The 27,884-nt window shown below is 31.7% G+C and overlaps 1 protein-coding gene across 9 annotated transcripts in view; it reads left to right on the forward strand.

Annotated features, from left to right (window-relative positions):
- Positions 1-311: 311 nt before the first annotated feature.
- The window catches only part of LOC126736793 (titin), a 60,085-nt gene continuing 32,512 nt past the window's right edge, over positions 312-27,884 (forward strand). For 6 of the 9 annotated variants that reach the window (XM_050441334.1, XM_050441337.1, XM_050441339.1 and 3 more), the window contains exons 1-4: positions 312-641; positions 15,344-15,594; positions 19,873-20,187; positions 21,450-21,595. In XM_050441334.1, the coding sequence (XP_050297291.1) occupies positions 15,351-15,594; positions 19,873-20,187; positions 21,450-21,595 (705 nt within the window). In that variant the 5' untranslated portion in view covers positions 312-641; positions 15,344-15,350. Of the gene's footprint in view, positions 656-2,792; positions 2,812-15,343; positions 15,595-19,872; positions 20,188-21,449; positions 21,596-27,884 lie in introns of those variants that run through there. The other 3 variants (XM_050441335.1, XM_050441336.1, XM_050441342.1) reach the window with 3 other exon arrangements.

Raw genomic sequence — 27,884 nt, forward strand, 5'->3', positions numbered from 1 at the left:
TCGCCAATGCTTCAAGGTTCACCCGAAACACCGACATCCAAGAGGACTTTAAGGGTACTCCGCTAAAAAAATGTCTCCGGATGACGGAGGACAAATTCATCAGGAACGCCATCGTTATTTCTTGAGTTCAAAGCTGTTATTTTAAATGTGTCAAATTCAAAATTTACCTCCATACCAAGGACCTCCATTATGAGGGCCCTGGCTGCGTAAATCAGCGGACGCGCGCACCCCAAGGGCGTCGCGGCGCTCGATATCTATTTCTGTCTCGATGACGATCTCCGAAATGTCCCGAGGAAAATGTGTATTTTCATGATTTTCCTCAGTTTTCTTTTTCGCGAGAACGCTTTAAGGTCCGTGATGCGCGGCCTTTCGACCGATTATAGCGTTAAATAATCGGAATTTCGAAATTTGGCCCGATATATTGACGAACAAACGAGTGGAAGCCGCTTTGGAAGCATCGGAGGCTTGAATTTATTATTGTGATAGAGGTTTAGGTGCTTGCTGTATTATACATACATGCCGAGGTGACCAATATTGGCATCGATTTTGGATTTTTTTAATCGATGACTTAACGGCCCGGTTGTGATACTTGTGCCAAAATAAAGTGCTAAATCTAACCAAGTGACTCTATCTTTGGAAAAGTAAGTAATTTTTGGTAAGCAGTGCTCCTTGTCTTTATAGTCTGGTCGATTAAATAATTTATTTATTTCAAATACCAGGTGGCGAAGTATAATATAATAAAGGTTAGGAAAGGTTGTTGTTCTACCCACAATAAAATGAAAAACATCTCTAAACCAATGTATTATCAAAGTCTATATGTATATTTCAACTAAAAATGTATACTTTGGTATTATGAATTTCGGTTATTGTAATAGCCATGATCAGATACTAAAAAAATACAGAAATCATAAATTTCTAATCATAATAAGTTCTAAAAACCTACCAGAACTGTATAAAACAAATCGCAAAAGTCTTAAAATCATGATAAACATTGATTTATGGAATTGACAAAAATAATAAAATATTACAAACAATACATCTAGAAGCATCTAAAAGTACATGCAAAAAGTTAAAACTTTGATACAGGTCAGCCTTAGATATTTGCTATTTATGTAAAATAGAATAAAAAATTATAAGTAACTCTTTTGTACGCGTATTGATAAAAGGAAAATTACTTTTTCATGAAAAGAGACGAAAAATATATTAATTATTATTCATTCAATTACGAAGGCTACTTGAATTAAACAAACGTAAGCTGTCAAAGTTAATCTGTTTATTAACGCAAATAGAGTTAGGAGAATTAACAATAATAATAATAATAATAATAATAATAATAATAATAATAATAATAATAATAATAATAATAATAATAATAATAATAATAATAATATAAAAGACTTTATTTTCACAATTTAACAAGTTAGATTTACAAATAATTTTATCCTAATATAATTATACTAATGTGAAAAGACGCGAAGTCCAGATATAGAAAACCTACACAAAAAGGTTTATCTACCTTGTTGTGTAGGTTTACTTAACCTAAGATATCCATGGTGTACCTTAATTCAAGAAAAAATTTTACAAGAAATAAATATATATGTATTATTAATAGGGCATATAGTTATACAAAAAGTTTGGAAAAATAATGTGAAATTTTGAAAGTGTTATTTTAGGCATATTTTTTTATTCAACTCTCCTGCTGGAAATAATAATCAAAGATTTTATGTATTCGTAGCTCCAAAATCTTAAAACAATCGGGAATAAAGTTAATATAAATCTTTGAAATATTATAGGAAAAACTTCGTTCATAAATCGATGTTCGATGTAAAGGAGGTGTTATCAAACCGTTAAATCTAATATTTCTATTATGTACAGGATGACCGTTTTATTAGGGGCTATACCTCTTCTCAGAATCTACAGGGTTTGCAAAAAAAATTCTTACAGAAGTGTTTTCGTTTTAAGCGCATTTTTTAATTATTTGAGTTTTATCAATACAGGGTGTTCAAAAAGTGCTGCATTGACTTTAATACCAGAATTTTGAATGGGACTGCCCGTATATTTTTATATTCTTAGGTTTCTTGGGAGAAATAAAGGTAACTTTCATAAAAACTACCTATCCGAATGTTGTGTATTTTATACAGAAATGAAGGTTTTGTATTTTTTTTAGCAAATTTATGTTCTCGGCATGCAGTGTTTTGTAATGCTAGTAATTAAGTCTTTTTAATAAAATTCCCACCACGACTTAACAAGCCCTCCTATTGATCGACGGTGTCCGGGCATTCTATATCCTTCTATGTCCTATACCAAAATCTAATAGAAAATATTTAGAATTTTATTGCAGTGATCTAATTTCAACTCTCTACAATAATAACGCTCTTTGAACAAATTTTGCTAATTTAGTATTTCACCGTAGTAGGCTGTGGAATAACAATACTTAATATCCGCGCTTGTCGTATCCATAGCTACAGAATAATACTTTGACAAACTTACATTGTCAGTTTAGTAGTTATTAATATTATTTAAATTAAAATCTCTCTTAAAAAAATTTATACAGTGGAGGAAAAAATAGATACCTATGCATGAATGTTTTTAACAAATTCAAAAAGTCCAGCTTTGGCGCTTAGAGAGTATAGAAGAAAATTTCCGTTACGGCAAATTCCGGAAAAGAAGTTATTTGGAAAAATCGATACAAAATTCAGGGAAGATGGTAGTTTACTCCCAAGACCTAAGAACAGACCACCACAAGGCAAACCGCTTTGGAGTTAAATATCACAAGAAGCGCGGTTCAAGATTGTTTAAAAATTAATAACGGTAAATCATTTAAATTTCATTTAAAAGTTGAAGAACTATTAACTAATAGGTCCTTGTAAAATAAGACGTCCCTTGTTGCTGCTATCAATCACACTTTATTAATACCCCATTATATTACATATATTGTTTAATTCACTTCCTAATTAATTATTCAGCAAAATACATAATGTCATTGGACTGGTATATTATAATATATGGAATAATACCTAATGCTTACTAAGCTATTTAAGGTTAATGTACCCATGGTAACAATACCAGATATTATTTAGATTGCACCATTTCCTATAACTAGAATATAATATAATTTGCTTATAAAATATTTTGAAGGTTATTGATCCTTTACACCTCCCTTTCCTAGAGAATGACCTTCACTATGGCCACTTGTGAAGGGCATTATCTAAAGACAAAAGTGTATACCTGTACTCTATATAAACAAAATAAAATTTAAAAAAAAACTATAAAATTGCTTACCCTAATAGCTACCTAGGTACCAGTTTATATTTTACAATATTATATTATTTAAAATAATTAATGGTATACATGTTAATAATAATTATTATTATTTAACTATACTGCCTTTCAAAATTATTTTAAAGCTTTTCGCATTTGAACTATTTCCGCGCACAAATCACTTTTGTAGAAAAATGCCAAAATACACTGTGTTTGCTTTTATACTTGTTTCACTTTTTTTTCACTGCTTATGCTCAATAACTTAAATTTAAACTTAAAATTATTACAATGAAATTATATTTTACATTTGGTTTACATATTTGTTAAGCCTATTTTTATGAATTATAGACTCTTTGCCTTTATTATCCTTTATAATACAATTTGGACCTTGTACAGCTATGATGGTCGAAGGGCCATCATACCAAGGATCTAGTTTATGACGATCTTCATTCGTGATTAGTACTAAATCTCCTGGTTTAAGTAACAATTGAGTTGAATTCAGGTCAACATATGCTTTACGATTACATTTTGCTTTGTCAAGAAATTCCCTAGCTCTCTTATGAGCCGCTTGTAATCTGAAACGTATTTCTTTATCATACGCATCTAAATTATATAATGGATCTACCTGACCATTGAGAAATTCTGGAAGGTCCGCTTGTTTAGCAAAAATTAATTCATATGGGGTATAATTATGATATGCGCTTGGTGTTGTATTATAGCAGAATGCAAAATATTTAGTCCATATATCCCAATCTAAACGCGTTTCGTTTACATACATTCGCATAAACTCATTAAGAACCCGGTGATTACGTTCGCAACCACCTATTGTTTGGCTATGATAAGGAGTAGACGTTTTATGGGTAATTTTTATTAAATTTGTAAGGTTTTTAAAAAGTTCATTCTTATATTCAGTTCCCATGTCCGTTCTGACTTCTTTCATGGAACCGTATATAAGGATAAAATTCTCAAAAATAGCCTTAGCCACTGTTGACGCTTCTTTATTGGGGATTGGAATTATCACGACATATTTTGTTAGTTCACACTGGATCGTAACAGCATAAGAATTACCCTGATTTGATTTTTGAAAAGGACCAATTGTGTCAATGCAAACAATATCGAAAGCTTTTTGGGGTGTAGGTGTCAATGTTAATGGTTCAATGTGTTTATAACCAGGCTTATTAACTTGACACTTATGACATTTCTTAACATAATGAGCGACATCGCGAGACATATTTTTCCAACGATAAAATGATTTTAACTTCTTTAAGACTCTTCTTTGTCCACAATGACCTCCTAGTAAAGGGTCATTATGAAATCTTTCAATAAGTTTAAGCTGTTCTTTTTTATCGTTTATTTCCTTTGGGGGAGAAAATAGTACAATTTTTAATTTTTCTAATATTTCTTGCCCTTTATATTTAAAATTATTTACGGTGCACCTCGTAAAAATTTTATCACTTATACTTAGTCTCATATTTTTAAAATTGCAGTCATCAGCTATTTTTTCAAGCTTAGACAATAATTGCGCTAACGCAAAATCATCATTAATGACAGGCATATTAACATTTACATTTATTTTATTTCTGAAATAGACTAATATTTTTACATAATTGCGTTCGAGCTCGAATTTTAATAAGGGCATTTTTAATATATCATAATTATTTAATGTCTCGTAAATTTTAGGTTCTGTTATTGAATTTGGGATTTTAGTTGGATTTTTTGCTGCGTCACTAACTAGTTGTTTTGTTCGTGACCTAGTTAAAACAAAAATTTGTGAGCTTGTTTCTGTAATACTCTTTACATTTTCAAAGTCAATTCTTGGCAACGCGTCAGCAGCAACATTTTCACTACCCTTAATATATTCTATCTCAAAGTCAAACTCCTCTAAATCTAAACGCATTCTGGTGAGTTTAGAAGAAGGATCTTTCATTGAGAACAAATAAACCAAGGGTCGATGATCCGATTTAACTAAAAATTTTTGTCCATATAAATAACAACGAAAATATTTAATTGCCCAATGGATTGCCGTTAATTCCTTTAAGATAGTTGGTTTGTGTGATTCTCCTTTAGTAAACGTACGAGAAGCATATGCAATAGGTAGGTCATTACCATTACTGTTTTGCGAGAGAACTGCTCCACACGCGATATTTGATGCGTCAGTCGTAAGAATAAATTGTTTACTAAAATCGGGATACTGTAAAATTTGGGGACTTATTAAGACATTTTTTAGTAAAGAAAAAGAATTTTGACAATCCATTGACCACACAAATTCGGTATTTTTCCTTGTTAATTTATTTAGAGGATGTGTAATTTCAGCAAAATTTGGTATAAATCTGCGGTAGTAATTGCAAAATGCTACAAATCGTTTTACTTCATCACCAGATTTCGGAATGGGATAGTTTTTTATGGTATTATATTTAGATTCATCTGGTAAAATGCCTTTGTCTGTAATTTTATGACCTAGAAAGGTAACTTCTTTTCTAAAAAAATCACATTTTTGTGGATTTAGTTTCAAGTTAAATTTTCTACATGTTTCAAAAACATTTTTTAAATTTCCTAAATGATGTTGTTCTGAACAACCTATAACGATTAAATCATCTATATAGAGAAATGCTTTCTCCGGTGTGATACCCGAAAATGCAAAGGACATCATTCGTTGAAAACTATTAGGGCTGACTGATAACCCAAAAGGTAATCTAGTAAATCTAAAAGACCCTTTCTCGACACTAAATGAGGTTATATCACGAGAAGATTCGTCAAGAGGTATTTGATGAAAACCTGACATGAGGTCGACTACTGAAAACCACTTAGCCCTACCTAATTGATCTAAAATATCATCCATTCGACTAATCGGATATTTATCTGCAATAAGCGATTTATTCACTGCTCGAAAATCAATACATAATCTCCAAGTTTTCTGTCCATTTATGGATTTTTTAGGAACTAATAGTACCGGACTATTATAATTTGAAGTTGATGGTTCTATTATGTTATGATCAAGCATTTTTTCGACTTGTCGATTAATTTCATCTTTTAAAACTCGGGGTGTTCTATAGTTTTTAATATACACTGGTTTAGGGTCACTTAATTTTAATTGTTGAGTGTAAAAATTGTTAACAGATAATTTGTCAGTTTTTAAAGCAAAAATATCGGAAAATTCTTTACATAAATTTAAAACATCTTGCTTTACAAATTGCGGTATATTATTTTGATTAAGTTCGTTTACTAATTGGATTTCACGATTTTTGGGTTCTATGTCAATCTTATATACATTAAAATGACTAAGGTCAGTGACTTCTAATTTAGAAAGGTCTATATCTACGCTTTCAGATGTCGTATTAATTATTCTTACAAGGGGATTTTTCCCATTAATAATAGATCGAGCAACAAAAACACCTGGGTGTAACTCTTTATTTGAAACTACTAAATCCTGTGATAGGTTTTTTAGGCTATCGACTTGTCTTATGACTTCGCACCGAGGGGAAATGTGAACTGTATTTTTCTCTGGACCACTAAATATAGGAACTACATATTTGAAGCCCCGAATCTGCATACTTAGGGTCCAATTTGAATAGTCAATAACTGCCTGATATTTAGCTAAAAAATCACGTCCGAGAATACCATCCCCTGGAATAGGAAAATCGGAATCTACTATATGAAAATTATGAGGTAACCCTTGATCTTCGAGCCAAATTACAGTTTCCGTATCACCCAATGACTTAGTTAACCCGTCTGTTACGCCCTTAATTTTGCTGCTATTAGCTATGTTAATAATCTGATTATTATCAACTTTTGCGCGTTTAAAAATGGAAATATCAGCCCCTGTATCGACTAGCAGTACATTTTTAGATTTAGTCATATCTATATCAAGTAATACGAAATTTGAAAGTGTAAGATCTAGATGAAATATATTAGTTAATTTTCCATTTCCCCCAATCGAACCGGTTGGGGGCTCGATTGGTTTTCCGGAATTTCTGCGCTAGTATATCTTATTGAAGATCTATTGTTATTATAATAGTTTTGCTGGTTATTATTAAAATTTTGTCGGTAATTATTGTCATAGTTACAGTTATAGTTATAGTTACCACGCCCTCTTCGAGAACCCCTGAAATTAAATCTTCCGCGATTATTATTAAAGACTTGTTGATGGTCGCTGTTTCTATATCCATTTTGACCACCTCTACCGCGATAGTTTCGACGATTAGTTTGATGCAAACGAAATACGTTAGATTGGTTAGGGTCAGAGCTAACATTCATAAATTTAGTCAAACAATCATTTATTGTTCTAAAAGTGCCGGCTTGCATAATTAAACGTGTTTTTTCGTTACTTGCATTTTGAGTGAGAGATTTTACCGTAGTTTCTACGGTGTAATTTTGTGCAACTTGTGCTGGAACGCCTTCTGAAATAAAAGATTTTTGCAATTTGTCTGCCAAAGATTCAATTTCGACTGCGTACGAAGTTGCATCCTTGTGATTTTGTTTGTAATTTAAAAGTTTAGCTGTTAATAATCGAGAACTTTCACCCTTAATATTATTTTTAAGTTTATCTATAATTTGGTCAATTGATTGTTCGTTTGTTATTAAGCTACGAGCTTTCCCAGTTAAACGAGTTTTAATGAAAGCTAAAGCATTATTTTCGTGACCTGCTGAATTTGCTTTAAGCAGTTCTAAACAATCTAAAAATGATTGAAAATTTTCAAATGTTCCATCAAATTGAGTGGGAACTAATTTACTTGCAAGATTAAAGAAATCCGTTGCAGTCACCATTGTTAAAATATTAGTCTCAGTTTCCTCGTCGTAGTCGCTTTCGTCTTCACTGTCTAAGACGTTAATATTTATTTTTGAAAAAATTGACTGTGGTATTATAATCCTCAGTTTTAATGCTAGAAAAGATTTTATTATTTTATCCCTAATATAATTAAAATGTTGTCTACAAATATTTTTCTCCAAAAGATCCAAAGACTCCCATGACTCCCTGACTATGCTTGTAAATTGATTATATAGTATTATAAGTTGATCCCTGACTTCAACTCGAACTATTTCACTACTAGGAATATTTTTCTTTAAAACCCTTTTTGATTCTTTAATTACGTCAGCCTTAATTGCTGCTAACTGTAAATTTAAATCTTCGTGTAGCATTTAACGTTAATAATGGCCAAAGTTTTAGGACTACTTGATAGTCAGATTCCATTTAAAGACTAACTCAAATATTTAAATAAAATATAATGACAAATTCCTAAAATTATTAAACTAACAACTAAAGAACATAAGATAGATCTAAATATAAACTTACGTACTTATTTCTAGTGAACATTTCTTTACTGAACCCTTTTGACATTTCACAGCACTTTTAACACCTTTAACACACCTTATTGTTTACTTTTACTGGGACTAACACTGCAAACACTGCCGAAAATGCTATAGGACACAACTGTATCTTTTCTAAACAGCAGCAACGCTCGCTACTGAAGCGGCTAAATCTCTTCGGAGTTGTTTTTTCATGTTTCTTCTGCACGTCTTGTATATCTTCGAAGCAAACACGGCTACCAATATGCACAGGATAAGGTATAACACAACCTTAACATCCTTTGTGATATTATATTCTGCCTCTTGGACTATGAAGTTAGAATTAACTACTCCATTTTCTTCCACTTTTTGATCCGTTGACTGTGAAGTGCCCATTTTACCTTGCTGATTTTCGGTTTTTCACTTTTTAGGCACTTACTATTTAAAACATAAACGTTACTTTTTTAACTAAAAGTTCAATTTTTTTTTGTCTGGCAGGATCGCCATGTAAAATAAGACGTCCCTTGTTGCTGCTATCAATCACACTTTATTAATACCCCATTATATTACATATATTGTTTAATTCACTTCCTAATTAATTATTCAGCAAAATACATAATGTCATTGGACTGGTATATTATAATATATGGAATAATACCTAATGCTTACTAAGCTATTTAAGGTTAATGTACCCATGGTAACAATACCAGATATTATTTAGATTGCACCATTTCCTATAACTAGAATATAATATAATTTGCTTATAAAATATTTTGAAGGTTATTGATCCTTTACATCCTGAACCAAATAACATACTGAGATGAAATTTAGAACATACAAGTCTTTTGAAAAGAAAAATTAAATTTCATATACAGCTTTTGTGTTTTTGGTAGAAGGCACTCGTTGCGTTAGTTTTTACTTTTTTAAATCCCCTAACTTTTTTGCAGCTCCATATATTGGTTTGAAAAGTAACAGAATAATTTTCTTTTTTAATATTACATAAAAAATGTATACCTTATTAAAGTCACTAAGAGCATTTTCGAAATAATCTGACTTTTAGGGTTTCATAATACGTGAATGACTTAAATTTACTAAATTTTTAGCAATGCAATCCTAAATAAAATAAAATAAAATTAATACCTAAGATTATTGATATTTATGTAAAATTAGAATAGTTACTAAATAAAAAAAAATATTACGACTCTTTTGTTAATTCTTATATCATAACCAAAGTAAATGATATGTATTTATTTTTTTTATAGTTTATGTTCAAACAAATATATCAAAAACAATAGAATAAACAAAGAACCATACAAATAACGCTACTATAACAACTGTTCAAAATGCCCTCCATTAACTTAAATGCATTTTGAAATACGTTTATCAAATGACTGCCTTATTTTAAAAAAAAGATCCTCATTATTTTTTAACATATTTACAGAATTTACAATTTTTACATTTAGTTCATTTAGATTATTTTTAGGACTATCAGAAACAACTTATTTCAAATATACCCAAATACAGAAGTCTATGGGGTTTAAGTCTGGACTACGCGCAGGCTAAAGCAAAGGTCCTCCACAATCCAACGTTCGGGATATTGTTCGTCAAGGTAATTGCGTACCTGTCTAGAAAAATGCACTGGCGCGCCCCGCCCCATCTTGCATAAAATACCTGTTCTCCCTAACATTTAATGGTATATCTTCTAAAAGACCTCCAAGTTCATTTCGTAAGAAATTTAAGTACGTCTTCGTTCAAATTAGGTGGTAGTTCATGGGGGCCTATTATATGGTTTCCAATAATACCACACTAAATGTTAACTTAAAATTCATGCTGGAAATGACGACTGACAACTGAATGGGGGTTTTTAGTATCCCACATATGAGCATTTCTAAAGTTAAATACGCCGCGTCTAGTAAATATAGCCTCGTCTGTGAATAACACTCTGCTAATAAGCATTGGATCTGTGTTTTGCATATTTTTAAACTGACGACAAAACTGCATTCTGGTTGGCAAATCTGGTGGGATCAAACACTGAACTGATCTAAAGTGGTATAGATAGAGGCATTCTTTCTGAAGTACTTTACCAACACATGATTTGCTTACACCCGTAGCTGCCGCTATTCGCCTATTACTTAAACCGGGATTTTCTACGCGGACTAAAATTTCTTCTTTCTGTTCTTGGAAAGTATTTGTTGAGCGGCCCAAAACAGGCATTTTTAGCCGAAATGATCCAGTTTCTCCTAGTCGACTATAAAAGGCGATTTAAATAAAGTAGTAAATAAATATTACTTTAAACATTTTTTTGAAAAATGGTGATTTTTTACCCGATATACGGGGCTGAAAACAAGTTAAGGGTTCTAAAAAAGTAAAAACTAACGTTACGAGCGCCCTCTACCGAAAACCCGAAAACTGTATACAAAATTTTATTTCTCATTTTAAAAGACTCGAATGTTTTAAATTTCATGTCAGTATGTCTATTGGTTCAGGACGTATGAGAAAAGAACGATAAATCAAATAATACTTTGACCTGTATTTCAGTTACTATTAAAGTTAGGATGAGGCAAGTCGACCTCAATCAAATTATTTTGACGTAAGGAATCTACTGTTGTTCTATGTCCCATTACTTTCGGGATACCCTGTATATATATGTGGCCCAAATTGTGTTTTTGCTAAATTAAAAAGGTCTTTTTTGTCCCTTTAAAATGATCTTGTTTCGCGAACCATACTATCAGGTCATAATTTTGATCCGAGTCCCAATACAGAGGTCCTTCATGTCTCTCAGAAGGGAAAATCTCTGTAATAATTGTAAATATCTACATCTGACCTAACTTTTTGCATGTACTTAACATAGATGCCTCTAGATGTCAGACATCTTTTCATACCTTAAATAGTGAAAATCGGATTTAATATGCGGTTTTAAACTTATAAAACTGTTAAAAGAGGGGAAGGAAGAGCTATAGCTACCTATAGGAAAAGGTGTACAGATTTGTTTTTTTTCCTGAAAAGTAAAAAATAGATGTTTATTATTTATAGACATCTATTTTTTACTTTTGGTACTTATGGCTAATATAGATTAATCTAAAATGTAATACGCTAGTGAAATAATTGGTTTGTAAATAAAAGAATATTAGATTATTTGAATACATCACTCACCAGGGGTGTAAACCATCTTTAAAGAGTTTAAGAAATCGTAGTAAGTAACAAAACTTTTGTTACAAGACTAAACTTATAAAATACATTGTGTATTTTCTATTGTGTTAATATTAATATGAGTTTCCAATCATATTTTCTTTAGGCGTTACAGAGGTGTAAGCCACCGTAAAAGAGTGAGTTAAAAAAAACCATAGTAACTAATAAAAATTTTGTTACGCCTTCAAACTCGTAGAGTAAAAGAATATATAATTTACAATATATCAATAAACAATAATTAGAGGCACACAGGGTGTGTTAGCTACCCCCAAATAATTTTTAAAATCATAGTAATTGATACAAATTTTGTTATATCTTCCAACTCAGTTCTGATTCCGTAGCTGACTTCTAATAATAATAATAATAATAATAATAATAATAATAATAATAATAATAATAATAATAATAATAATAATAATAATAATAATATAATAATAATAATAATAATAATAATAATAATTATTATTATTAATTTTATTATTATTATTATTAATTATTATTATTATTATTATTATTATTATTATTATTATTATTATGACGTCACAATCGAAAACGATGTCATAAGCATTCTAAAAATTATAGTTTATAATTTATAGACAAAGTCTTGCAAATTATACGCCAATACTGCCAGGCCGACTGAAAGGAGGACGTTCGTTCTCGCATCTGTCGCTTGTCTTAAACACTGTCAACAGTGACAACTCCCTCGTGGGCAACAAAAACACTTGGTTGCTTTTGCGACTGATCTTGATCATTTTTATTATTATGACATTTGATCATTTTTATATTATTATGACAAATACTCCATTATTTATAGTTTTTAGATGTTTTGAAAATCCTGTACCTAATTACTTTCGACTAGATCAACACGTAAACTAACTTAATTTATAGGGTATGTTAGTCCTTTGGAAATAGGGAATCTCAATTTGACAGTTGTTGTCTCATTTATACCGAATTCGTTCATTTTTTTTATCAAAGCAAGGAAGCATGCAATTTTTTTTTCTGATTTCCCTACTGAATTTAGGAATATTGAAAATAAAACTTAAAAGGATTTAAAGATACGTATAGATGAAAAAAAACTTTTCTGGCATATAGTTTTCTGTATTAACAAAAATTTATATGTTTTTGTATAATCCATAGCAGCTAAAACATTTTATAAGCATTTATATGTACATTTTATGTACGTCCGCGAGATGTAAGTAATGTACGTACGAACTACGTATCCAAAAGTACGTACTAAATACGTTATTTTTATAACACGGAACGTATGGACAAAAATATGACATAAAATTTACGTACCTAGGACTTATGATGCTGTTTGGGAATTGGAATTTTGTAGATTTAAAAAACATTTTTCGTAAACTTCGCTTCATCCGTCCAGAGAAAAAAATATTTTCTTGAAATCGGAATTTTGCTCTTCGTGGAAAGTCGGTCTCTTTAAGATGCTGAACGTCGGAAAAGATATATGGACGAAACTTGTATTTTCGCAAAATTCTTATTATTGACGACTGAGATATTCCCAAAATTGCAATTTCCATATTTTCATTATTAACTACGGGCTTATTTTTCTGCGCTCTTGCTCGTACGAATCCAAAATTCTTGTAATTTTATATAATTTTTTATGATTTTTTTGATAAGTTTAACGCTGGCTTCTGTTTTTTCAGAAATCGGGTCGCAAATATCATCGCATATATTCTTCTTGAAATTAAAAAAAATATTACAGTCTCCGTAAATAATAAATTATTCCAAGTAATCTTCGCGAGTGAAATTTATCGTACCGGCATAATTTATTATTGATAATGTAAAATTCCAAAATGCTTAAATATATAGGGTGTTCTTTTTAAAATAACAAAGTCGATACCTAGTGCCGATATAACCGGAAACTCCCCATTTGAAAATATTTTAGCTGAGTTTATTTAAAATTTTCCCATAATCGGTTGATGCGATTCCTGGAGACTGATCTTGTATATTACCGTTTTGAATAATACTCTTTAACCAAAATAATTTTTACCAATATATGTATATAAAATTTTTTTCCTTTTTAAGATATGTCGTATTTTTTATTTTTTTTTTTAATTTTCAATTTTCAAACCTCGCCATAGTCTGACGTAAGGTTCACCTTTTTTCCCACTAAAAACTTCAATGTCGTGAATTTCCACCTCAAATATTGATATGTATACCAATATTTGAGGAGACTGAATTTCAACTCCTTTCTTGATTTTTGACCATAGTAGCTATCCAGCCTCAACTGTTTTTAGTAACATTTTGCCACGTTCCCATATTTTTCAGTCAGATATGATGAAAGAGTATGATTTGGTGTATATTGTTTTCCTCGGTATACTACCCGAAGGGAGTTCCAGAGCGCATGTTATAACTGCCGATTTTATTTTGTTGCTTTTGTTGCAGGTGTAGAAAGAACCGTAATATGAGTTTGACAGAGTAGCACCTCCATTACAGTTAGCAGCTATTGCTTCTCTTAGAGCGATTGAAGATGCGAGTTCTAGTATAGCGTTTTATTTATGATGATTCCAAGATGTTTTGCTTTCAGATGTTTAAAACACGATATAGTTTTACCTTTGTGTAGGACCGGTATGACTAGTTTTTTTTTCATGTAAATGGCACAATTACCGTTTTTTGTGAGTTGATTGGGTAGACATTCTATTTGGGTTTGTTTTTTTGTCGTAGTTTGAGTGGGACATTTAATTATTTTATCTTCATTATCTCCTTTGACAAGCATTATCAAATCATCAGCGTATAATTAAAATTCCAACTCCCATAGTTGAATGAGGGTAAACAGGCCATCGACTAATAGTGACTCCGGAAAAGAAGATTTGTTGAGTTGCTCCTTGTGGGTAGCCCGTGTTCTTCCATCTCTCGTCCCAGGGATATTTATTATTCAATTATTAGTCTCCCAGCATCCCTCTGATCCAATCACAAACGTGTTAATCTATTGCCAGCGCGGATTCTTAGGGAGAGTTGATAGGGAGAGTTGACTGATCCCTCTTTGTTCAGGAATGCTGCAATAGCTACTTACTTGTCCTTCAGCGAAAAATAATATTATTGATAAAAAGGATGTTATGGAACTCAATGAAAATAATTTTAATAATGTAGCTAAAAATTATATTATTTTTATATTTAATAATAATCTCTCTTTTAGTATTTCGACAACAACTCAATGAAGGGCTTTGAAGCAAATAGATAGACACTGTTATTTGAAAACTAAAGTGTAGAAATCTAAGTGAAAATATCCAAGTACTTAGCTGCGATAGAATTTCAAAACAGCCTGTATTATTGTTTCTCTAATATAAGCTTACATTTTGAACATTTGATAAAATAAATTATTTCAACCCGATAAATAATTTATTATTATTTACTGTTTTCTTCAAAAAAAGGAAGGTTTGATTAGTCAAATATTTTATTAATAGTAATGATCTAGTATATCATATGTATATTGAAACTGAAAATAATATATACAAATTTTATAATAAAATGTACATACATACAGTTTAGTACTATGCCTTCTAGTGTTAATAAAATTATATTTTTCACTAAATTCAAAATATATAGTTAATAAAACAAAAATACTAATAATATTATCAAATAAAATTTACAGATTTAAAATGACTGACCGGCTACGCACCTCTAATCCTTATTCACCATTGGACTACCAGCAAGGGAGCCAACCCAGACTGGCGGCCCGACGACCACATTCTTCCGATGGGGAAATTAGCACCAGGAAAACCGTGATAGTTTTCATGATAATTGCAGCATGTTTTGCTCTGCTGTGGCCAAAACTGTTTTATCCTTTGTTGGTCAAAAACGCCAATAATCAGATGAAGCCTGGTCCTGTTGATAAAACTACAGGTATGTTATGCTCTTAGAACATAAAAGCGTTGATTAAGAATATAGGCCTACTGTCTATTTCTTAATCAACGGTTAAAAGCCTTTCAATGTTCTAAGGTTATGCTCGTTATTATTTATTTTACTTTACTGGTTATTTTTCAAATTCAGTTTGTTTCATATGCCCATTTAGTGAGAGGTTATTTCTGATAGTGTACGGTAAATTAATACAGAATATACAATAAGTCAAACAGAAAGTCTATTTTACATGCCATCATGCCAAGATATGATACATTTCGACTGGCTAAGAGCGACAAATCAGAACAGCGATTCTAATGAATTATGTTATATTATTACTCTTACATTTTAGAATGTGTTATCTACTTAGAAGTCTTAGAACATGCAATGCCTAGAATAAGTCTAGCTGCAAACCATAGGCGAGGTTGTTTGAGTTCACCATGTGCCAGACAATATTCCTAACAAAAAATTTAATGAAAAAAAGCAGGTATCCAATATGGATACCAAAATTATGGATTCACAGATATGTCGTCTTTTATGTTATAACCTAGAAGGATGATACCATTCCCATTAGATACGTTTACAACGCGTGTACCAAATATTTCAAACAAATCAAATCAAAAAAGTTTTTATTTTTGTACATAAAAATAAAGAAGAACCCGAAGAGGACAAGCGTAAGCCTTAAAAAAATTATTAGTTTATTTTTATTATTTTTAAACAACAATAACACTTTTAAAGATTTAGAGGTTATGTCAATTCTTCGTCTAAATTGATAAACTCCCACTTCCGCGTCATTCTTCACCCAGTCAACACGTGGTTGTTCTCGACCTTTCCTATCCTACTGATTCCTTTCCTTGACCTCTTCCTAATGCCGTTAATACAACGTGCATTTCAGAATTAAACTTTGTGAAAGTTTCTATCCCACTTCCGCGTTATTCATCATCCCATCAACACGTGCGCGGTAATAGTTCATCCTTTCTATCCTTTAAATCACAGAACACAAATATAGAAAAATATACAGAACAGAACACAAATATAGAAATGTGTTGCCACTGTTGCCCAATGAACAGACAGAAATTCTGTTGACAGCTTTATTGACGTTGTTAACAAAGACCAGGACAAACATCTTGGGTGGCGTGTGGCGGGAAATTTAAGCCTGATCTATTGCCTGATATTTAAATTTGAAGTAATATGCAGAATTACAAAAGTTGATGCGTTAACTGACGAGTGATGAGATATATTTAAATAGAATGTTATTTTATTTTAAAATTAACAATACGCTTATCAGTTTAAAAATACCCACATTTAATTAAAATCGTTAATTTTAAATGTTGAGAAAAAAATAAAAATATCATATATCATATATAAACATCAATAGCATCTCAGACATCCCTCATCACTTTAACCAAGAATTAACACATCAACTAAAATATTATTTAATTTAAATTTGGTTCTCAAGACATTGCTTATTTAGGACATTTAAGATATTTAGCTATAGATACTTACCACGAATTATAAATTGGCACGATAGGTATGGGAGCAAATGTTAAATAAAAAAGAACAAAACTAAATTGTCTTTTAAATATTTTATTTTAAGATGAATTAAAATAAATTTAACAAAAAAGGATTTTAAAATCCATAAAACTATTTACAATATATTCTAAATTAAATACTGTAATTTAGAATATATTGTATAATTTGTTTTACAATGTCATGCTGGTCACAAAAAGAGAAGTCCTTAAAAAAATTTTCATAAACCAACCAAAACTTTTTCTCTAAATTGACTAAATGACCACGGCTACCCATAAATGTGTATAACTTAAGGTGGATTAAGTGGATTAACTGATATCGAGTGCAAACTCAATAGTTGGTGACATTTTTAGTCGGACTTACATGGCAGACAAGATTTTTGTAAGGATGGATTCAATGGAAATAAAAAAATCTATGATTTCTGTGACTATCTGGGCAATTCCTAATATACAAACTAGTGCATAAAGGATATTTGCATGAATATCTTAATGTAGATGAAGACAAGGAAAAGGAAATACTTGATATTTTCCCAGTGAAGGTTCAAGAATTAAAGCTGAATTGTAAAAAAAAAAGTTAAATTGAGAATAGTGACATAGATATGTCCAAAATAGGATTAAATCTATAATTGGAATATATATACCCTGGAAAATGATAATACATCCAAAATGCAACATTATTAGAAAATACTTAGGTATGTCATAATTGAAATTTATCTGTCTACTGCTCTATGTAGTTGCACGATGATTCGAAGTTGGCACGTTTGTAAAATAATTTATCAAACCAGGACTAAAAAAGCTATAAAATTACTTAGAAACTTTTAATTGGAAGAAAATCATGAGGCTTGGCTTGGTTTCCACTCAAAAAGAACTTCCAAAAAAAAGACAACCGTCAAATACGACAGTTAACATGTCATTAACGTCACTATTGTCATATTTGATGTACGTCAAACATTAGTCAATCAGAATCAATCGGCCATCTTGGGTGGCAGACTATTCCGCTCCGCCACATTCAACTTTCATACGGGTGCTTTAAATCCCGTTCCCAGACCCTTCCCTACCCCTTACCTGTGGTAGCTGTTCCTATTCGCGCCGGTAACTATACCGGATGATGCGGGATGCATCGTGGGGGAGGCAAAATCGTGCATTGAAAAGTTTTGATTGTGATTGAGGATTTAATATAGTGAAAGTGTCGATTCGGGGAACAGGGTACATACCCGATAGTTTTCCCGAATCTCCAAATCCTGCTGGCAAATTACCTCGTAGCAGAGCCATCAATTGAACAGAAGAACAACTGATAAACTCCCTTCAACTGATATTTTGATCCTAGAGATAATCCTGCATTAATTTAACCCTTAAAATTAATCCTTGTAAACAAGGATGTACAAAATAAAAATAACCTATTATTTGATCCATGGACCTAATAGATCCGCGCATTGTAAACGTAGCTATTGACACCTAACTCGCCTTGCGATTTGAATTTCCCTTTTCGCAATATATGAGACCCACCTCAGAATTCTTTATCATTTTTCAGCAAAAGGGGAGTTTTTAGTTTTAATATTAATTAAAAAAATCACTGAAACCACTCAAAACATCCTTTTAATACTAATACTGTAATTTAAAAGTAAGCAACGAGCGCAGTTGCCTATATGTATTATATTTACTTAAATACCTTTGGCGAGAATATTTCTGGGCGAATACTACAGCGTTGCCGCTGTGTGTGAAAATATGGTGATTTAAAGAATGCAAATTAAAAATATTAATTATTATTAGTGTTTAGTGTAAATATAGTACAAAATAGTTAGGGTTATTAAACGAATTTCACTTTTTTTTGCTTTATAATAAAGAATACAATTCAGTTTCTGCTAATTATAATAATTTATTATATAACTTTTTTTTGCTCTGTTAAAATTGAGTAAAATGACTGGTAACATGGAATACTGAACTTGTTTATCAACAAAATAACCCCTCTGCCCCATGTGTAGATGTTGCGCTCAATCCAAAGCAGCCAGTGTTTATTCTAGCGTATTCAATGTTCTAAGGTTATCTAAGGTATCCTACGCACGCTTAGACAATATTTACTTTAACTCATTGCTTAAGGATGTATCAAAAATCTGTCTTGGATTTTAGAGTCCACAAATATTTTCACCATTCGAAAATTTTAACTCTTCAAATGAATTCGGCACGCGGTTAATAGATTGTATTCTTGGAATATTCTGGATTACGTTGAAGAAAGCATTCCTAAAGATTATGATCATGTTCTTGTCGTCAATAAAATATACAAGGTAGATCTGTCATTTTCCGTATCAAAAGTTGCAGGGTAATTTGTGTACTTCAAATGGTAAACATTAAAGTGGTGAAGTATACTTTCAGTAGAAGGTGTAGTTTGCTGCTGAGATTCTTAGTATTGTAGAATCGCTAACAGAAATAATATGTGACAAGAAAAGTTAATTTAACTATCAATTAATATCAACATTTTAACTTTTTACAAAATTAGTATTTTCACTTATCAGTCAATCTAAAGTTTGTAGAAAATGAATTGAGTCGAAGCCGTGTCGATGCTGCTTCCAGAGCTATCATGAGTAATTTTGTCAATTATCCATATTGATTACTTCGCTAGTGCTCAGCATATAGGGAGCATCAGTTATCAATTTATTCGCTATTAGGCCTGACCTAAAAATACTGAATCAAAAGTCTTTTTCATAGCATCATTTTAATCAAATATTTCTACTTATAATTAATTTTTTTCACTAATCAGGCTGCTGTGACGTAATCTCTGAAGTAGACCTTGACACTATAAAAATCATGTCGGAACTGTGCGCTACAATTATTGAGAATGCCGAAAACGCCGGGCCAAAAGAAATAGTGTCCCAATGCAGAAAAGCAGTTCTGGAAACCTGCGGTATTGATATATCCGCAGCATTGCAGGACAGGATTTCTTTGGGACACTCTGTAAAACAGATTTTAGAAGAAGTAAGATCTCTTAATGGATCGCTGTGTCTTAAGTATAATTTTGGACTGTCGCCGTGGAAATTGGGAGTGCCGCATAGAGTTAATATCCACCTGGATTCTGGTAAAAATGTGGAGTGTGCTTTTTTACTAACATCATGCTCATTTTGCCTTTGTTTTTATACACTTTTTTAATTTGTTGTAAGTTTGCTAATGAACTGCAATATTTATGAGCTACACTTTGGAAAGATTAATCGTTCTTCCAAACTTTAATCATAAGTTTCTAAGTGTGAGTTGCATGTAGTGATTTTAATTATAAAAAAACTATATACTAATCTAACTTAGTTCATTAAGATTTGGGAAAAGATTGATATTATTTATGGGAGTGAAAATTAACATTATGACATTGAATATTGACTTTATGATCACTGATAATAGCAGGCTATGAATGAAGGACGCTGACGACAATAAATAATTTTGACTATTTTTTTTCTTCGAGTGCTATGCAAATTCTTGTATAGGGGTCCGCCATATGCTTCTGTCAAATGCAGCATTTTGGAGTCTTCCTTCTTCCTATTCCCCTCTTTCCGCATTCGATCTTACCTTGAAGGTTTGAGCGCTGATATTCGTAGCATTCTCCTCTCATAATATATCGTAAGTATGATATTTTTTCCACGTTATTACTTTGAAAACCTCGCTATCTTCTATTTGTGCATTTTTCTCAGACATCACCTCTCGAATTCTTCCATTTTATTTATGGAACTTGCTTTTAATATCCAAGCATCTACACCGTATTGACCAAACGTAATATTTTAGAATTTTTTTATCTTAGCCTTCTTAATATACCTTCTCTGCTGACTGATTCACTCCGTTCCTTGATCATGAGACTTTGATATTGATCTTTAGCATTTCTTGGGTTTTATAGTTCTCCTAATAATTTTATCTAGTTTCCTGAAGTATATAATGTTTTAACATTACATGTAGCTATTTTTGAACTATTATTAGTTTCATCATTTAAGAGCTGCCCGAGACTAAAGGCAATAACATCATGACATGACATCAATGACATTCATAGTCAAGTTCAAGAGAGAACGACAATTCTTCCCCGATTCCCTACTCACGCGCTCAGACTGGAAATGCAACATACCGGATCTTATCAATCCACATTCAATGAACGGACTTATTTGTGTCGGACTTTTAATTAAGGAGCAGGAGTCTATCTTTCTCTTTCTCTTTTTAGCTCGTGACTTATACATTGATTTACGTACCCAAGACCTTTTTAAACTCAAGGTCTTTTAAATTTTGCATGGAGTTTTTTAATACTTATTTTTAAAATATTACGTTTTTCTTTACCGTTATATATTTAAAGACTTAATTTATTTTCAGCTATAAGACAAGAAAGGCCACCTCACTTGCGTCCAGAGTTGGTGCATCCTGCGTTTAAAGAGAGGGGAAGGGCAATTCCAGGAACTGATGCTTTTCCCGAAAAAACAAGAAAAACTGGACCACCTCCACGAATTGTTGATGGGCATGTAAGTGTATACTTTAATTTTTTGTAAAGGTGATTTTATTAAAGTTTCAAAAACTAGAGTAGGACTATACTTTAATGGAAAAAAATAATATATGCTGAGTAAACATTTCTATGATATTAAATAGAATATAAATATAGATTTGAATTCAATATTAAATAACGTCAGGATAGAAAAGTGAACTATCATTAAGCAAATAATCATTAGCAAAGGATTAAGCTTCTAGTGAAAAGATAAATACGCCCAAATGTAATGAAAACCTACACTGCATATTTCTTAAATATAAGTAATTCTAATTCAATTAACTGAAAATCACATATCCTCAATCTCCACTTAATGTCAGCATGTTTAAGTTCGATCACGAATACGGCACTTATTTTATTTATTCATAAATTTTGTATTGCTGTCATACGAATAACAGGAGTTTGATCTTTGCAGAGACAGGTTAGATGATCGTATTTCTTTTTCAATATTTTTAAATATACAACATTCGTTGGTATTAGAGGTAAATCAAAAAAACCCACCTTAGCATTGTAGGATAGTTCTTTTGTATCCAATATTTCCATCATATGCGTCCAGTTTTTTGGGTTTTTTCATCTCTTTAAGCGATTCGTTATTCTTTCGCAAACGATTTTGGATCTAGAGTTCTTTTACTTCATCGGAATCCGAATATACGAATGTAGTACTGGATGAAGTAGAAAAAGTGTGACAATGGTATCAGCATGAGGGCATGACCAAAACACTTTATGTCGCCATACAACAAATCATAACCTTGCCTTATTTTGTCCATGGCTTGTTTCAGGTAACCTAAGGCAAATATATTTCTTCAATTGTTAAGAACTTTCTAATTGCACAGAAGATGGATGCTCTATTCCAGTATATCATCCATTACAGTATATTTATCATTCTTCTGTTTAACTTATTCTTTAAACACATAAAAAATTTATTTCTGCTGAATTGCGTTCTGTCCGTCTGTCTTATTCTAGGCAAGACAAGAACATTCTCCAGCCGCTACGTTATATAAAGTGAACAACTTACGCCGGTATGAGGAAATTACTTTTGGATTTTTGTCGGTTAGGCCATTTGTCAGCATTTAAATTAGGAACAACGATGCGGCGTAACTGTATTACGCCGCTTCGTGCGGTAAGACACAGCTGAAGTGTAATAAATAACTTTCGTAACTATTTTTCTTGTCATTTGTGGGTAGATAAATATAAGTTGTATAAAAAGTAAGTCTACCTTACATTCAACTTAAGCTTATGATTTTCTGCCCAAGCATTTAGGTTTAAAAAGTCCAAATTAAGTTTTTCTTACACTCTATTTATATTTTCGCAGCTCATAGGTCAGAGGTATATATATTTGGGATTCATCAGCATATTGTTGTAATCTGGAGTACTTTATTGTTTCCTGCATGTCTGCCACATATATTGAAAAAAAACAGGGTACAAGTATCGACCTCTGGGATACTCCTTGAATACATGGCATAAATGTGGGGACTTTGTCTTCATAGATCTAAATAACGATCACACAACTCTGTCGATTATGTAGATAATCCTTTAAAAAATTGATCCCTCACGTGAAACACTAAAAAATTTTAATTTTGCTAATAATAGTTTGTGATTTATGGTATCGAAGGCTTTAATTCTAATTCCGTCGTTACATACATGGCAGGGAAGCCCCAAGCATGGATGGTCTATGTTGATCAAAAGTTGGTGTATGAGGCAAATGATGATAAGTTGGCAGCTGGGCTTAAGAGGGGTCTTTCTGTCCTTAGAGAACTATGGAAGTGTATCTCTAATCTCTAATAAGGTTCTCAGATCTCCCTATTTTAATCCTGTTTATAGCAGGCTGACCTATGTTGTCCTAAGAGTTGTGGGAAAACGTGACACTGGTAATGTGCGACTGTGACGTAATCACATTCGAATTAAATCGAACTTGCTGTAAAAAATATGTAATCTTAAAAGAACATAAGACGAAGCTTATTACTTAGAACCCAAATTCTTTTATAAGTTGACAATAAAGTGGAAAATTTTCTTTGAACCAAGATAAAATCTAATTTTCAATGTTCATTTCATTCAGTCTCGCGCTGTACTCTTATACACACCTCAGTTTGTGGTTCCGTCGCTACGTTTTAGAAAATCGGTATTTTAAGTTTAAATAAAAGTTGACTTTTTGTTGTTAAGAATTGAAATTATATTAAGCATTCTATAGGCTATGAAGAACATTCGCGTGTGCGATAAAAGTTCTAAGTGTATTTACGAATTGATAAAGTCATGAAGTGGAGTGAAAATGGGACCAGTGAAGAAGCCTCCGGATTAAAAGTTAAATAAAAGAGACCAGAGCTCCTCAACCTTTAGCGTCCTCTCAAAAAAAACCTTGAAATCCTCAGAAGAACCTTGAATTAGAACTCAGAATTTCAGAAGACTCCAGGCTCAGAATCAAACGAAAATAAAGGAAAATCTCCCAAAAATCTAAATATGATTTCTCTGACACGGACACTGTAGCTTCAGATATTCTAACGTTCAACTATTTATAGAACCTTCTTCAAGGATCCAAGGAACCGATTACCGGAAAACCAAAAAATTCCCAGCTTTTAAAAAAATCATAAAAAATTCCATGTGTTGTGCTAAGAATTACAGATAATTCAAAAAAAGTTATAAAGCGCTATCGAAAAAATATCAAAATCTCTCATGTTGCAAATACACCTGTTATAACTAGCCACGAGGCTCTTACGAAATTTTCTAAGGAACAGAGCCGCGAGTACCATACTTGAGAATACGAAACTTATATACTGTGTTTAGTTTTCGAGGCCTGGACAAGAATATTCCATTGAACGATATTGAGGAGCTATTTGCGCTAGGTTACAATAAGAGTAAGTAGGGTCGCTTAAACCCAACTAATATAATAATAATAATATTCAAGTATCAGTAGAGCACACACTAAATCCCGGTGTCATGGCAAACCACAGTGCTATAATTAACAGCAGTAGGATTACTCACTGCAAAACTGCTTCGCAGTCTCGAGATGCCACGATTATAATAATAATAATAATAATAATAATAATAATAATAAATCATCTTTATTTAACAAACCCTGCAAATTACAGTATTTGCCTGAACAGGCGAAGATTAGCTAAAAGCTACTTTTTATCTCTTAACGTATCCAGTTTAAAAAAAAACTAAAATTAAAATTACTACAAAGTAAAACATATGTTCCATCAGATAAGTAATAAATAAATAAATTAACCGAGAACAACTAATATTTATTTCTTCCAAAAATAAGTTCCAAAAATAGATCTTTATAGAATCTTCGATAACAATAAATGGTAACGTGAAAATTAGGCCTAAAACGATTAAATAGAATCACAGCTTGATAGGTGAAAGAATGTTCAAACATTGACGTAGTGTGATGTGGCATTGAAAGTATATTATACCTTATATTACGACTGTGGAGCTCAGATCTGTAAATTATCTTTTCACACAAAGATACAGGTATGCGTGTTTTAAATAGGCGATACAAAAATACTAATAAATACAACTTAATTATATCTACATTTTTTAGCCATTTGAGTTGAAGTATGGCATGAGATACATGTTCGTATTTCCTAAGATTATAAATAAAACGACAACATGTGTTTTGGATATGCTGCAAGCGATTTTCCGTTATTCTATCTAGACATGGGTAATACACAATTATACAATAATTAATGATAGGCATCACGAAGGATTCAGAAAGCTTTTTTCTTGTTTTGTAATTTAAAATACTTTTATTTAGCATTCGCAAGCGTAAATAACATTTTTGTAATAATATATTGCAGTGATCCCTAAATCTGAGAGATGTGTCAACAATAAGACCCAAAATTTTTACGTGATTTGGAAAAGTGAGAGTAGTATTATTAAGCGTAATATTAAGTGTATTTTCTATATTATGCCGTTGATTGCGACCCGCAAACAATAGAACTTTAGTTTTATAATAGGGTTTATCTGCAAATTATGTCCACCGGAGAAATTCATTATCTGCTCCAAATCAAAATTAATCGAGTCTGTTGCAAGCTGAACATTATGTGGTTTAAATAGGTGGAAAACCTGAGTTGTACAATTTGTTTGTTGTACAACTCAGGTTGTTGTACAATTATTTGAACAATTGTGTCCAAATCGCATATTACTCCGAATGTCCCAAATCTACCAAGTCCTCCCCAATATCTTGCAAGTGTGGTGGAAACTACACTTCGAACTATTTAGGATGCCCCACGCTTTTATGCATTCATGAAACCACGCCCTTCTAAAATCATTTTTGTAACATTCTAAAAATACTCGCTTATACTAATCAAACAAAATTTGGTTAGTTTAAGCGGAAAAACCAATCATATCATAAACAAAACATGTTAAAAAACAATCCTCTCCAAAATGTCTTCTCCTTCCTCCAAGATATGAAGCCCAGTGCCGAATATTTAAGAAGCTCAGAAAGTGTCCCGCAGTACAGCAAGTACACCAACAAGGCACGACGGCGGCGCCAGCTGGAAGCAAAGCACATATACATATATCATTGGGTTTTAGATTTAGTTTCGTGATAATACAGGTTGTGTGTATCTAAAGGTTTTTTGATATTTTAAATTTGAATTTAATATAATTGGGCTCCCATTTGTAAGTAGCGCTGCCTACACGGTTTTATACACTTTTGATGCGTGAAACATTTTTAAGCTTAAATTAGCACTTTAAGGTTAAAAAATAAACAATTATCTATCATTCTCGCATAAAAAAAAGAAGAAGTATTGGTAGAAGTCATTACTAGTCACCACCTTTGAGATATTTGAATTTAAAATAATCAATGCATTAGATTGGATTCGGGATATCATCATCAACTTTCTTATTTTAATTAGAGATCTGGATTCTACATGTTAATATTGAATCCCCCTCAGAAATTAAGTTCAAATATTCCGGCTGTGAGACTAATTGTTTCACAGGACGCGATCATGCGATTCCGTAATTCTTCCACATTCTCTACTGGGGTTAACTGGGGTAGCTACTATAAACTAAATGTTTGAGCAAAAAATCCAAGGAACCACAGTCTGGAGATTTCGGAGGCCAAGGTTCAGTTCCTTCTCGACTGAATAAATAAACCATGTTAAAATATTTAGGTGCAACTAAACTGAAATGAGGTGGAGGACCATCGGGCATGAAGGACATTTTCATTCTCAATTGGTGTGGAATATCATCCACAAGTATCGGTAATTCATTTTAAAGAAAACGACAATTAAGTCCAGTACTCCTCGGTAAAACATTTCGACCCAAAAGTTTAAAAAAGAACGGTGATGATGACAGCCTTTTAAAATTGCATGTTGATTGTCATGTGTCCGTAGATGAGGATTTTCTAAATGATTGTCATGTGTCCATAGCGTCTTTCTGATAACTGTATAAGAGTTTGGTTTAAAGAGTTAAAAACGGGCAAACATCGTAAGATGCGGGATAATGAAGCCAGAAAATTTTTCATCATAAAGACACCTGCTTCGTTGTTATAGAATAACTAGGCCGAAAAAAAAATGCATATCGCTCAATCAACAAAGTTGATAACATCAAAGCAAGACAGGTTCGGTATTACTTATGTACATAGGGGGATTTCTACCTTCTATAATTTATTTTTGCTGCCATCAGAAATGTGTATTAGAAATGTTTTTACAGATTCTTTTTGTAACATCAAAAGTGTAAAAAACTTCGACTAAATCGATAAATTCGAATTCCGCATGTCAAAAAACACCCGGATACCAATTTTGATTAATTTGATTAACAAATATCGGCATAATTTTAAAAATTATTTAGAAAAACTATAAGCAGAATTTGAACACTCTATATCTATTAAACGAAACATTTTTGGACATAGCATACTCCTGAATTTTTTCGCAATATTAATGAAAAACTCTGCATAAATATTTAGGAATGGGTAGATATAGATTTTGAATGTAGTATTATTTTATGGCCTGTATAATATACTAAATTTTTATATAAAAAAACTCGTATTCAATGGACAGGGTGTTGCGATTTCGACTGTTTTAACAGAAAACTCGTATTTTTCGAACAGATAGAAAAAAATTGACTTATATGTCATGAGCTCAAATTTTGTAAAAAATAAATTAAAGTTATCAAAATTTTACTATGTCAAACTGTTTGGTCACTAGGGGGCGTTTCTTGAATTTGGTCGATTTCGGTAATTAGTTATAACTTTTTTGCTATTAAAGGTAATTGACTTCTAAAAACACTTTCTCAAAGTACTTTTTAATGATAAATATTTTTATGTT

The sequence above is a fragment of the Anthonomus grandis genome, chromosome 5 (assembly GCF_022605725.1).
Source record: "Anthonomus grandis grandis chromosome 5, icAntGran1.3, whole genome shotgun sequence".
In the NCBI taxonomy this organism is placed as follows: Eukaryota; Metazoa; Arthropoda; class Insecta; order Coleoptera; family Curculionidae; genus Anthonomus; species Anthonomus grandis.